General features: G+C 41.6%; 1 protein-coding gene across 1 annotated transcript in view; it reads right to left on the reverse strand.

Moving 5' to 3' along the window:
- The window catches only part of SCN8A (sodium voltage-gated channel alpha subunit 8), a 186,059-nt gene that overhangs the window by 77,707 nt on the left and 93,143 nt on the right, over positions 1–15,209 (reverse strand). The window contains exons 4-9 of the mRNA XM_036300192.1: positions 14,319–14,408; positions 13,551–13,679; positions 11,666–11,757; positions 1,749–1,970; positions 636–699; positions 191–332 (exon numbers count right to left, since the gene is read on the reverse strand). Of these exons, the coding sequence (XP_036156085.1) occupies positions 191–332; positions 636–699; positions 1,749–1,970; positions 11,666–11,757; positions 13,551–13,679; positions 14,319–14,408 (739 nt within the window). The remainder of the gene's footprint in view (positions 1–190; positions 333–635; positions 700–1,748; positions 1,971–11,665; positions 11,758–13,550; positions 13,680–14,318; positions 14,409–15,209) is intronic.

Genomic DNA, 15,209 nt, shown 5'->3' on the forward strand with positions numbered 1-15,209 from the left:
GGACAGGAGCTGAAAGAATTCACTTAATTTTATAGAACAGAGAAATAACATCCTAAGGTGACTGTATAATGTCTTCACTAAAGGTCTCTTACATAGAATGTGCCCAACCCCAGATAGCCTCATGCAAACATTATCACAAAAAAATAAAAATAAAAAAAGAGGTAGCACTTGAGAAAGAGGTATTACTTACCAGTTGATATAAGTTTTCCCAATAGTCCTGGGTCATAAGGCGAAATAATGCCAAGAAGGCCCAGCTGAAAGTGTCAAAGCTTGTGTAACCATAGTTGGGATTCCTTCCTGCCTTCATACATTGGTATCCCTCTGGGCATTGCCTGAGGAAAGAAAGGGACGTTCAGGGCTTTCAACAGTCCTGTAAGTCATCTTTATGACCTTGGAGATAATAAATAACTAACTATAGAACCAGGCCAACAAATGGGAATTTAAAAAAAGAAGAAGAAGAAAAGAAAGAGGGAAGAAACAAAGTAGCCAGGTTAATTTTAAAGAAAATGCGTTAGCCCCAAAATGTTAGATCCAATTAGGGCCTACTACAGAGCACCAAGAAAAGTGAAAATATTGCCTGTTTCATCTGAAACATTATTTTAAGGGATGAGAGTAAAACTAGGTGAGCTACTTACCCAGCATCAGAACTGTTCCCACAGAGTAGAGGTTCTAGCATTCCAGGAACTGTGTAAAAATTTGCTAGAAGAGTTTGAAGAGGCAGGAAATGAATAAGGCAGATTTAAGGGAATGAGAGAATAAGGTTACACTGTCCCTCATTAGCCCCAGGAAAAAGAGTTATTGATTTTTAGCTCATATAAATATTTTCTGACAGGCATGAAACCTGATAAGAATTCTTTCCCATAATTTTCCTATATGTATTTAAAAATTAAAAGTGCTACCATAAAGCCCTTAATGCAATGTTCTTTTCCCAGACATCTGACTTTCACTCGTACTTCAAATCTACATGCCAGGTCCAGTAGTTAACTCAAAGGGGTTTAAGAAGGTTTTCTAAGCTGGAATATGTTTATATAACTTTATTCTCTATCCTTATATCTTCTCTTAACCACAGGTAAACTAGAAATCCTCACTGATCACCAGTTAACATGTCCTATATTAAACGGAAGGCATGACTTCTTTAATTTTATGTGTCCCAAAAATCCCCTTTGCAACATTTCTTTTGGCTACTTAACTGCCTTTATTTCCTCAAGAGTGACTAATAGTGATATTGTTAACTTTTCCCCATCATTTCATAGCAGTACTATTACACCAAATGTTCCTTAAAGTGCTTTGATTCCTGAAATGAAATTATTAAAATTCCTTAACTGTAATAAGATCAAATGATGCCTTAGAAATTACCTGACTCCACCAGATCAATTAATGATGTCTTGAAGAATTAAGAATGCTTAAGAGGTATATTCTAGACCAAATGTTTAAATATCTCAGGCAACCCAATTAGGGAAAAAAGAATTTTTATCTACTGAGCCTGATTTTCAAAGCAAAAAGTTAGGAGCACATGTGACAAAGCTACAAAGTCTCACTTTTGGTTTTAAAGGGAGAGAAGTGGGGTGGGAGAGCTTCCGAACACAACCCCACCTCCAGGAAAGGACATGCTCCACAAAGCTACCTCCGGCAGCACCGGCATTCCTTTCTGGCCCCAGCTACCTTTGTGAAAGCCCAGTGGTGGCTTCTGGCCGTGGAACCTAGAGATACATTTTCCTTTCTCCTCTTGCAGAGAAGGGGCCACCTACTTTTATTGTTGATATACTCGTCCCAGTCGAAGCCTCGGGTGCCGTTCTCGAGGTAGCTGTCATTGAAGTTTATGGGCCACACCACACACTTGTTCCGCAGGTTGCCCATGAACAGCTGCAGGCCGATCAAGGCAAAAACACTCAGGCAGAACACTGTCAGGATCATCACATCTGACAGCTTCTTCACAGACTGAATCAGGGCGCCCACAATGGTCTTCAGGCCTGAGGAGACAGAACCCCCAGAATCAGAGTCACCCCACAGCCCTCCCCACCTCCCCCAGCCTCCTTCTGAGCTACTGGCTCCCACTCCTCCCCACAGCACCACCCTTGAAACCAGGCCACTTCATCTTTCATATCATGAGACTAACAATGGGTCAGCAATATCATCACTTTTTCCAGAAGTATCCATTTTCAAGCCACTAACTTTTAAAAAGAACAAAAAAAGGTCCTTCTCCAACCTGTGGCTTTTTTTCTGCATGGAAGCACTTTCCTGTCGTTGACTGCTTCTTAGCAACTAAATGAGTCAAGTTTTACTTGCGTTGGGGCCTTCCTATGTGCTAGAGACCCTTTGCCTGGAACGCTTCCTTCCGTTCCCGTCCTACCTGCCTAACTCCTACTCAGCCTTCTGGTCTCAACTTAAATATCAATCCCCCAGAAAACCTTCCCTGACTTCACAGCTCTTCTCCCTCCCCATTATTATTAAAATTTTAACAGCACCTTATACTTTCCTCTGTAGCTTTTATCGTGGTTATAATTAAGTACGTCAGTCTTTTTCACAGCTGTTATCTATACTTCCTAGAACAGAGCAGGTACTCAGTAAATATTAGCTCAATAAACAAATGGAAAAATCAGGAATTGAGGAGGCTTGCAGGTTGGAAAGAGAACTACTGGAAGCTTGAAGGCCAATAAGTGAGAAGGTGTAATAATATTTTCCCAAGACCTCTGGAAATGCCGATGTGTTGAAAGGGTTAATTATTATCAATCGAGTACTTATGGTTTGTCTTTCCATTTAAAAACACACCTTTACTATATCACATATATGCCCTGTTTTCTACAACTGACCTTTTACTGTCCTACATTTAATAAAAAATAAAAAATACATAATCTACTTGAATCTGAGTTTAAACGCAAGCTACTGGTTTAAATTTGAACCTGCGGGTAGATTTCTTAATTGCACAGGAAGAGATCAGTGATTGGAGACAGAAAAATATGGTTGTGGGTTCATGAGGTTTGGGTCAAAACTGGGTCTACATGGCTCTCCTGGGCATTGCCAGACATCTGACTATCCATAGGACACGGCCAACCAAGCACTGAGCACTCCGGGGTGCCATGCACCAGACGGGCAGGAGGCAGACACAGGGCCTTGACATGGGCCTCAGGAGGAATCTCGTCTCTGATCTACTTCTGAAGGCGAGAATGTTGGATGGAAATACACGGGGGATCCCTATCCTGGCTCTGAAGTGGGCGGCTGGGTAGATAATTCCTCATCTTAACCAAGTCACACCATGTACTTATATGACCTGAGCAAAATGCCTAACCTCTTGGAATGTCATACTTTTCATCATTAAAATGGGAATAATTTTGGTCGGATATCACAGGGCTCTTGTGAAGGTTATGCGTGATTCATATAAACACTTAACACACCGCCTGGTGCACAGGAAATGACTCAAATGTTAACCATTTTTGTCTGAACCTCAGTTTACTCATCTATAAAAATGCATTTATAATACCAACCTTATTGGGTTGTTGTGAGGTTTAAATTAAGATAATGAATGCTGCCCTCCTCAAAGAGATATGACTGTGATAATGACACTGTATAGCTAACCTCATATGATAATGATCTAATTAATGGGTGATATGAACATGACTCTTCTTTTTCAAGCAACTACCTTGAATTTTCAAAGTTCAGTCAAATGGAATTTTCTATGTGAGTCCAATAGTAGTAATGGGCCTGGCACAAACAGGCACTTAGTATATTTTCATTGAAAGATTAAATTAATGAGACCTTTTTTTCGCACACTGATATCCTGAAAGAGATCCAAAAGAAATTAAAGGAGGGGGGAGGGGCAAGAGTTGGACTGCAGAGATGTAAAGTGTGTAGAACCCTGTGCTTTCTTACAGAGTGGGCCTTCCATGTTGCCACCAAAGAGATTAGAAAGAAATTGCCATGTGTTCCAAGACACAAGGCCTCTCTAACCTGGTTCCTTTTCACAGGGCTGCGCAGAAAGAACAGCAGACAGGGAATCAGAAAGCGGGAATTCTGGTCCTGGCTCAGCTACTGCTTATGGCCCACTGTGTTTCAGAACAAGTTTAAGTCACTTTTCAATCTCATTGTCTCATACACAGAATGTGGATAAACATAGGAATACATGGGCAGTGGAAGAGAAGCTGAGGAATCTGCTCTAAAAGTCTTTTAAAACAAATCAGAGATATTTGTTTGAGATTACCAGTAAGTAGTTGAAATTTCAATCTTCTATTCCTAAGGCCCTGGGAAATTGTATCATAATCACAGAGCTAAGTAGGATGGTATTGGTGGTATAAAAAAGAAGGCAGACATAAAGAAGTAAAAATTGTTCCTGTGTTATAGAACTTACTTCCATAAGTTTCTGGGGAATAGAAAAGTCTTTCATTTTATTTGGCTGGATTGGGGCAGGTCTATACTGGGTTAATAATTCAATTCTAGGCCCCTAAAATTATACAGTTCTGTTTGCAGAGTCAAAGACTGACTTTAAAACAAGTATAGTTGAACAGTTCACTGAAGAATGTTTGTAGAGTTTCTTTTCTTGGGCTTCTTTATAGAGCATCTATACAGCCATTTCTCCTGAATGGTTCAGACAATCACCTATCTGAAAACCAGATGACTGTTCAAGGCCTTTTCTATTTCTACTTTAAATAACTTGAGAGCCCGGCTGGTGTGGCTCAGCGGTTGAGGTCCCTGGTTCGATTCCTGGTCACACATGCGGGATTAAAGGCTAGATCCCCAGCTGCAGGCTTGATCCCCAGTGGGGGGCATACAGGAGGCAGCCGATGGATGAGTCTCATCATTGATGTTTCTATCTCTCTCCCCCTCTCCCTTCCTCTCTCTGAAATCAATTAAGAAATATTTTAAAAAATATAATTGAGACATGAGCTGTAAGCTGACATTTGTACAGGTAACAAGTGTATAATGATACAAAAAATCAAACCAATGCATTTGTGATATAAATAAATTTGAAAAAATAACCATACAATTTTAGCATGAGTCTAATCTGGTTTTCCTAGGGTAGGAGCTCCTTGGATGGTTCCATCCAAGCCCATGTAATAGGACATTCCTGGCCAGGAGCTCAGACTACCCCGTTTCATAATGGTGGGCTCCCAGCAACCTTGTTTGTAGGAAGTGACCTTCTGTTAGTAGGTTACAGATGACAGGATAGAGACATCTGGTTTCAATCCAGATCATTTCCTCCAGGAATTTGAAACAGGACAAGAGATAGTCCAGTAGTCTTTTCATATAAACTTGGGAGCTAAGTGGTAGCCATATTCTGTCATTAACTCAGAACACATCTGAGAAGTAAAGGCATTTAGCATGCTAAGATAGAAAGGGGAAATAGAAACATGGAGAGAGGCAAGAGGCAGGAAGGCAAAGTACTTCTGGTATCTGGGGCTTTCTGGCCCTACATTCTGTTTCACGGGCTTCCAAAAGCCCTTAGATTCCGGAAGTACTGCTGTCTCCTGCACCCAGAGATGCTCACTAATACACCAACCATACACGGAACTCTTCACTGTCCTGGGGATGGACTTGCACACTCACACACAGCTGGTTTGACAGTTCTTCTCCATGAACCAGGTGTCACTGCTGAAGAAGTATGTAAACCCGAGTCCAGAAAAGTGTAAAAAAATTTCTTCAGCTCGGCCAGTGTTGCTCAGTGATTGAGCATTGACCTATGAACCAGGAGGTCACGGTTCCATTCCTGGTCAGGGCACATGCCTGTGTTGCGGGCTCGATCTCCAGTGCGGGGCTTGCAGGAGGCAGCCGATTCTCTCTCATCATGGATGTTTCTATCTCTTTCTCCCTTCCTCTCTGAAATCAATAAAAATGTATTTTTAAAAATTCTTCAAGTGTTTTACTTGAAAATTTAAGGCATAGATCAACTTCTTGGTGCGAGTTCAAGAAGTCTGAAGTAGAAGCTTAGATTGGAAATTGTATTCAACTATTTATACTTCAGAGGGGTTCAGAGAAACAAATCTTAATTAAGCAAGAATAATCTTAACTAAATAACATTAACTAAGGCCATCTAAAAAGTTTATTATCCAAGATTCTCACCCAGTTTGCTAGGAGGAAATTAGAGGAAGGTACAGGAAGAAGAAAGGTGGTGTAGCTTAATGCTTGCAGGTCAAGGTTGGCACTGGATTGCATAGCAATATTAAATATAAATGGTCACTGTATTATACACTGCTCTCAGCCAAGACTCTTTTTCCTTCTATTAGGGTTGATAATTGCAAACAACCATGTTTGCAGACATCAATGCCAATTTATGGAAATGACGCCATCAATGCATTTCTTAAACTCAAGTCTTGACAGCAGTGGCTGCCATGTACCAGTAAGTGCAGCCAAGCAAAAGTGCTCCCTGATACCACCAACACAGGCCCCTAAAGGCAAGAAGCTGCTGGTGAATCCCTGACCTGATATGTACGAGAATGGAGACTGGCACTGTTCTGCCTGTGAAGACAAGCTGTCTTGCTTCTTCCATTGGCTCACACACCAGAACAAGCAAGATTCTGACTGAAAATGATTATCCAAAACAGAGCAGAATGCTCCTTCAAATGACTCCTACACAACAGAGTGTGCAACAGAAGCCATGTGGGGGCAAATTGGACAGCAAGAACTCTTGGGAAAGGCTAACATTAACTAGCACTGGGATGTCTGAGTAGAGCAGTTAGTACATCTACATTTATTATAGATCAAGGAAAGACAACTAGACCCAATGTACAGAAAGGTCAGCACCTGAGAAGGAGTCAGACATTTCATGAATTCTGAGAAGTAGGTGAAGCCACTACAATCCCTCCAACAAATGAACAAAGCCTGATGATGTTTAGTCCAGGGAAAACAGCCATGCATACTGGGATCAAAAACTTCCACCATGGTGATGCCAGATTACAAATAAAGTACATTTATATTTCCTAGTTTGTGGCTCAGGTTGAGAAATCTAACTGGTCTGAAGTAACGTGAGCTAATTATCCTACAAAATTTACATTGGAACAGGCCTCAATAGCAACAACAAGCAGCTGCTCACCCCAGGGGGAAGAAAAGTTCCCCAATCCCCAAGGTCTGGTTTGGCCCAGACAAGTGCGAGGAGTAAATCATGCAGGTCAACTTTCCTGCTGTAGATTAAATCCTCAAAAGGATAGTTCTCGAAGGTTCTTCAGGTCAAGAGTAATTTGGGAGAGATTTGGGGGCCACAGATTTATTTACTTGAGACCAGATTCAAATCACAAAGTTTGACAAAACTTAACTAGCTCTCAAAGGTAGGCCAAGGGGAATCCCATGTGTCTTCAATGTTTTTCCACTTAGGACACTGTGTTAAAAAAACCTTTTTCTTTTTTAATTGATTTCAGAGAGGAATGAGAGGGAGAGAGAGGTAGGAACATCAATGATGAGAGAATCATTAATCGGCTGCCTCCTGCATGCCCCACTGGGGACCGAATTCACAACCCAGGCATGTGCCCTGACCGGGAATCAAACCGTGATCTCCTGGTTCATAGGTCGACACTCAACCACTGAGCCACACCTGTAGGGCCATTGTGTTAAACTTTAGTTACCTTTTTTGAGAATGCAATGTGGATAAAGGAGAAATATAAAAGCAACTGGATTAATAACTAGAATATTTTAAGAGACACAATGAGCCTAAACATAGTCTTAAAACACTTTCTATCTCCCTTCTCTAGAAATTGGCATATTCATAATGTATACATGTAAAGAAAATGCTTTCTTAAATGCAAATCTGGGGTGGGAAGGAGAAGGCCCATCATTCTCCCTGCTTCTTCTTATCTGATCCCACAGTTAAAAGAGAAAGTAACAGAAATCAAAGCAGAGAAATAAAAAACCAGAGAGAAAAAGAATCAAGAAATCACAACTCTGAAGAGAATAAAATGATATTAAACCAATGCTGACAAACAGAGAAGTCGAAGTGCTTTCGGGGAGCCATTTAAGTGATGGAAATGAAAAGGAAGTGTGAGGGAGGCTCTCCTGCCTGGTTTCACTCACACCAATAAGGGATGTTCTCTGAGAAAAACACGAGACACCTGCTTTGAGATTTCCACCCTCCCATTGGGCCTGCCGGTCCTATGCACAGAGTCAAAGCATGCAGAAGACGAAACTTCTAGCAAAGTCACTAAAAATTTCTGTACGCAGGTCCTTGATAAATATAAACTGAAAACTAAGTTTTAAGACATATGACTTTCTACGTGGAATACTTAAATATCAAGTTGAATCTGGAAAATTCCAGACCAAAGGAAAATTAGAAAGGGTCTCCTTCTGTAAGCTTTAGCACAGGGTTTGTGTGCATTGTTCTCCAAGTCAAGTCCTTTGAAGCAAAATGGAAACATGAATGACACATATCCATTCACATCGAATTAGCATATAAAAGGGTCAGGATGTGGGTTCGTATTTTCTAAGCTAAATCAAAGCTTCTCGTATACAAAAGGCTGGAGCTCACTAATGCACTGCACCCTCCAATCTTCTGGGAGTCCTAGCAGCCCTGACGCACTCAGAATAACTACCAAAGATGCTCAGAGGAAGGACAGGGTCAGCCCCGGGAGCCGGGTGAGTGCTCTGGGAAAGGGAAAACTCTCAGGAAGGGAACTGAGACTTGGAGAGCAGGCCCCAGGCCAGTTCTGTTGTTGATCTCACTTGTTTGTGACAACTCTGGCAAAAACCTATAATCGAACTGGGAACAGGAAAAGGCAAAGAAAGCAGTAATTCCACTGAAGTGATCCATGACAAAATTTGGTATGAAAAACAATGGTTCTTACTAAGAGAGAACTATATCCCAGCTCTGCAACAGTGGAGTTAAAATGACTTAGATTGCCAATCGAGAGGTGGCCCAGGTCTACTGACTCATGCACTGGTGCTCCCACCTTGGGAGGAGGCCTGGGTAAGAGGCAGGTGGGAAGAGGACCACAGCCTCCACGGGAAAGGAAAGCAGAGCAGGCGAGTGCAGAGTGTTACACAGGATGGCAGCAGTGTCTCACGAGGGAGGCATCGTTTACCAAATAAGTACTTCACTCCGGATTTCTCTTACTAACTCTATGTAGAATGTGAAAAAAAGAATTTAGGATTAAAAGTCACACTTTAATTCAAGCATCAATTATATCATTCACTGACAGTGGACTCTTATTGGCTTTATTATCCTTTAAAAGTTACATTTCATACCAGTTAACCTCCCAAAGCCAGCTCATTTGGGGTGCTTCTAGAAACAAGAATTCAGAAGTCTATTTCAACTGTGAAGCTGACGTCTAAATTTTGATACAAATCCTTTCTCTGGGCTTAGGTTTCTTCTTTATAATAACTGCTGCTACTACAATCATTTATGGAGCACTGCTATGCACCAGAAATTGTGTTTATTTATATATATAGTACTGGAGTATTAAGGATGAATAATGTGACATCAGTCAAAATCTTTCTTACAGTAATGCTGTGGTCAGAAATTAACCATACAGCACAGAGACAGAAGCTAAAAGCTAGACCAGAGATAGCATCTGCTGCCCTAGTTAGTGAACAGAACACAGCTTTCCAATTTAATTCTGGAAGAGAAGTTCTGAGATCACAAGAACATACAGAGACAGATGCCTTGTGGAATACGCTGGGGGAAGTGAGCAGAAACATGGGATCATATTTAAAAAGAGGCCAGAGGAGGAAAGAGACCAAAGGAAAAGTAGAAGAAGTAAAGACATGGTGCTCCAGATGCTTTAAACAAATAAAACAGGGCCTGCCTATGGATCAGGCCACTGCCAATGAGGCTGCCTGGAGGATGAGCTGGGCTTTCTGTCAAAGGGATTTAAAAGGCTAGAAACTAAACCTTGGTAAGTCAGGGAGGGTTTTTTGCCAAGAAGGAAATACTCCAACTGATACCCAAACTCTGTTGATAAGGAGTAAGTTACCACAGCTGAAGACAAAGGAGTTCACTGCCAGTAGGGCTCAATGACTGGCCCACTTCATGGCCCAAATTTATAAATGGAGGAACGGGGGTTGCCTTCCTTGGAGTTCTTGCTGCTACATTCTACAGCTGTCCTCTCCAGGATGCAACCTTTGTGTTTCGCTCTGGTACCTCATATTTAGATAATGTTAAAAAGGGGAAAAAAGAAATGTTTCTGAGCCAGCCACAAGGAGAAGAACCATGTGATGCCAGGAATAGGATGTCTTCATGTCCCTGTTTCTACAAAAGTGCCGCGGGAAGTCTGGTCTCTTGCCTGAATACAACCAATCAGCAACAATATAGTCCTGACATCTGCCATGTTACTGCCAGTGTATCCTAGGCTCACAAGACTAATGAAAATATCTTTCCTACTAGACATCAAGACTGCTCTTTAAAAAGATAGTTCAATATTATCAGGTAGCAAGGATTTAAACGAAATTAAGGCATCTTAACCTGGGGCCCACAGAGGGGTTTCAGGGGGGTCTGTGAACTTTGATCTGATTCTCAAAAGGATCCAAAACCTTCAAGGTTAAGGACTACTGAGTCAGGTTAACCAGGACGAAAAAGAAAAACAACCTTTTAACCACTCACTGATTCCTTTTCTTTCTTCTCAAATTTCTGTACTTTTTGTTAGCCCATACCTTCAGATGAATTTTATCTTACCTTTGATTTTTTTTAACAGCACCTGCATATGCTTCATTGGGATTTATGTTTGAGAATGGTCTCTGACTATATGTCTACTGGTTCTTATTAATGAAACAGACATAGAAGATGATTATTAAGTAATTATTAAGGTTCAGTTCACTAACTCAAGTTCTTAAATCCTATATAATAAAAGCCTAATATGCTAAGTGTCTGGTCAACCGGTCGGCCATTCAACCAATCAAAGCGTAATATGCTAATGATATGCTAAGGCTGCTCACCACTCGCTATGACGTGCACTGACCACAGGGGGCAGACAGTCGACCGGTCAACCAGTTGCTATAACATGCACTGACCACCAGGGGTTAGCTTGCTAATGGGGTCCGGCTGATCAGGACTGAGCGAGATGGGCCAGACACTCCCTGGAGCCCTCCTGCAGTCCCTCCCTGGCTGGCCAACCTCCCACATTCCTCCCCGGCCCTGATCATGCACCTGTGGGGTCTCTCGGCCTGGCCTGCGCCCTCTCGCAATCCGGGACCCCTCAGGGGATGTTGGAGAGCCGGTTTTGGTCCGATCCCACAGGCCAGGCCGAGGGCCTCTAGTTTGTCTATAATACTGGACTAGTTAACTGGGTAGGTCTCTTATGTGATTAAATGATCTCATTAACACAGTAACAATAAAAGTGCAATTCTTTGAGTAACATCCCATCAGCAAATCATGCGATAGGAAGCATAGAAATCATAAGCAATGGAATGATGGTGAATGTTAAAATTGCTGTAATTCCACGAGGCCAGAAAGCAAATGATTTATATTCAAAGAGATAGCTTAGCTCTGTGACAATTTTCTCAATATTGTGAAATCCAAGTGATTCTTAAGCACGTGCTTTTTTAGAAGCATGGATGGAATGGGGGCTGCATGCCTGGCAAGCGCTGTCGGAGAAAGTGCCCAAAGGGCCACTCCAGAGAATGTCTCCAGGTAAACACATGCGGAATGCAAGGCCATATCAAATGTGCTGACACTGGTTGAGAATGTAGTGGACAAAATGAATGGCGGGGGAAGAGAAGATGAGGCAAAGTCAGTCTTGTGTTTAGATTTTCTCACCTGGAATTACAGAGATAGTTTTCAAAGCTCGGAGAACCCTGAATGTTCTCAGCGCTGAGACATTGCCCAGGTCCACAAACTCTGTCACATATCTGCAGTAAGGGAGGTCACACACAGACACAAATGACAAACACAGACACAAACACAAACACCAAAGGAAGAAAACAAAACCACAACAAAACAAAAAGTACAATACGTCACGTCAGGGCCCTAACCCAACACCTAACACCAACCCCGGGCCATCTTACCTGGGATTACCGAAATAGTTTTCAAAGCCCTCAGTACCCTGAAAGTGCGTAGAGCTGAAACATTGCCTAGGTTTACAAACTCTGTTATATACCTGCAGAATCAAACCAAAGTTAACTTGTAATGGTACCACTGGGCGAGGGTTTGAGAATGGGGGGGAAGAAAGGGTCTTATACACAAGCTATGATTTCATTTTTTTTTCCTTGAAAAAGAAAAGTTTCAACATATAAACATTTAAGGAACTTTTTTTTTTAATTGAGCAAGGAGAATTTAAAAGTATATTTGAAAGAACTGATACGGAGATTCCTGGAGCTTTACTCTCTTAATCAGTATTGTGATATGCGGGTCTGAATCAGAAGGGTTACTCTCGGCCAATCACTTGAGGCCAGGAGGTAACAAAGGCTTATGTCCCATGTTTTGTGCACAATTTCTTAGGAAAAGGAGACATATTTCTGTAGCAGGAGCCCCATAAAACCAAGTATACGTTAAAATAACTCCTTAGCTGACAATGGCAAAAATGCCTAAATGTCTGTATATATGACTTATCCAAAAGTTGTTTGCATATCTTTGCAGTTATGCCTAAAGATGAAATTTCAGCCTATGACATACAAAAGCAGGGCTCAGGAAAATCCAGGTCATGAGATCAGAGCAAATATCATACTAAATGCCCATTTTATCACCAGTCCTGTGCCAAGTGAGGACACTTAAATTTCAAATGAACACAAATGTGTTCAGTTTCATAATGCTGGAAAGCTAGAAATTGCCTTAATAGAACAGAAAGTCAAAGTTCCAGTTTCAAATATTCGATGCATATCGTTCACTTACATTTTACAGTGGAAATACATGTTTCTATCTGCTGCCCAGACCCATACACACACTCAATCTCTTACACATCTGCATGCACACACCAGAACTCACATACAATCTATACAACACCCTTATTCCCTCTACCAAACCATCAAGTGCTTTCTCAACCTGGAAATAAAAACAATAAGGTCTGCTATAACTCCTCTATCATCAGCTAAGTTTCCCAGGCTTACATTTCATTGTCACAACAGAAATCACTAAGAGCGCTAGCATACCGACGTGGAGCTGCATTGTTCTCTAGCAATAGTTTGAAGTTCTGGTCAGGATTTCTTTATAAATCAACCAGTCTGGATATATCTTGGCTCATGTTTTGATTCTAAAATGTGCTCTGAAGTCGGTAACATCTGGCTTGCCTCATGAAATTATAGGAAATGAAATGTACTCAGGAAACTGATTTTCAATTTAAGATTTGCACCTATAAAATGTCAAGTCTTCACCAAGGCACGCTAGTGATAAATGTGTAATCTGCGGTCAATATTATGAGGGGGAAGAAAATATGAGAGAGCATTATTAGGAAATCACTTCCTGCTATCTCTCCCAGCTGTAAAGCCTCTGCTTACCTTCTCCCATATAAACCTGCTGTCACTGCCTGAGCAGAGGACCTCACAAGCAAGAATCATAAGCATAAACCCATACGGCCTTACAGAGTTGTCCATTAATTCCTCATACAACTGTGCCCATAAACGCACACTTACACTATCATACAAACACCCAGGAGTACAACCACCCACAACTGCACCCAGAACACCAAAAAAGTAAGCAGAGAACTTACGCCATCATGATGACACTGAAATCTAACCAGTTCCATGGATCCCGTAAAAAGGTGAAGCCATCTATGCAGAAACCTCTTGCAATGATTTTAACTAGTGATTCAAATGTATAAATCCCTGTGAATGTGTACCTGTCAAAGAAATGGATAGCGTGAGGTCATTTCTGAACAGCCAGAAACGATACACGAATCTTTTAAGATAATATACTTGCCTCGGTGTGGCTTCAACCAACAGAGACAAAACAAAAAGGACATAGCCAATGCAGCAAAATAGAAGCGAGGAAGAGAAAGGGACGCTTACTGGAACACACAAATCAAGAACTTTGGAATTCTGTGCTGGGTCTTGACAGGTATCACACATATGTACCTTTGCACTGCCATCTGTATGTGATCATTTCCAATCAGGGGAGGCAGCCCCAGAGCTATTTTTAACTTTAAACAAGTCAAAATGAAGGGAAAGGTAATATTGGAGAAGAAGGTAGTATTGTCAGGAACTGAGGGTAGAAGATGGTGATGTGGCAGCAAGTCAAAGGCACCAGCTCGCACAGGAAACGACGGGGGTGAAGGGCAGGAACTTCCAGAGCCTTTCTCTTTTTAGAGATGACTACTGATAGTTCCTAAATCCTACCTTTATGTATCTCACCCCTCTCTGTGAAATAAAAAATAGGCAATTAACTATTTTTCCTCCTGATGGACAAACCGTGGCAAGGCAAGATTCAGTGACTAAAAATGAACTAAACAAGCGGTCAAATGAATAAATGAGCTACTTACTCCACATTCTTCGACCAGTCGGGAGGGTTACTAAAAGTCATGAATACACAGTTGGTCAAAATAGTGCACATAATGATCATGCTAAATACTGTAGAGAAGAGTCAAGGGAGAATGCGCAAAACGGGAGAAGACACAAAGTCTGACCACTTTATTTTTTTCTCAGAAAACAAACACGTTGCACATGGGGTATCATGTGACCTAAACCAGTAACCTGAAAGAAGGCAAAGCACAGAAGAGGAGGAAAAGGTGAGGTGATAATGAAAACTGTGGCCACCACAGAATCCCACGGTGCGTACAAACAGCTGGCCAGAGAATCATGAATGGACACAACAGAACGTCCACGCGCTTTCAAAAAGGCCGTCCTTATGCCGCTCCTTTGGGATAAAACGTTTTCCTCTCTTACCGCTTTCACCTCAAGGATGGAATAAGCCCCTAAATACCTTTGTGCACAGTAATCGAAAATCTACCAGTCTGCCAGACTCAAGGTCATCAGGTGAGAAAATAAATTAAATTTAATCTATATTACTCAGTCCTCATTTATTGTTAGTTACCTGGCATAACTCATTGTTTGAAAATCTACATGTAGTTAAGGGTTCACTTACCCCCGAGTCCTACAAAGGGCTGAACTACTCTTGGGGGGCAAGGCAATAGCCAGTGTGTGCTGAATCTGTCTACCTTGGGAAACCTGTAGTGACATGTTGGGTAAGGATTTCAAGGGCATCCACACCATCACATGTCTAAGAACTAGGCAATGGGGCAAATTCACCTGGTCATTCTGGAACTGCGGAATGTTTATGGATAGCAAAGTACTTAGCTGCCATTTCAGTTTCATTCACAACCTTTCTAGGCCCTTTCTGTTCTTGTCTACTGAGAAAAATCAAACTGCTTTAG

This window comes from Myotis myotis, unplaced genomic scaffold, assembly GCF_014108235.1.
Source record: "Myotis myotis isolate mMyoMyo1 unplaced genomic scaffold, mMyoMyo1.p scaffold_m19_p_3, whole genome shotgun sequence".
Classification (NCBI taxonomy): Eukaryota; Metazoa; Chordata; class Mammalia; order Chiroptera; family Vespertilionidae; genus Myotis; species Myotis myotis.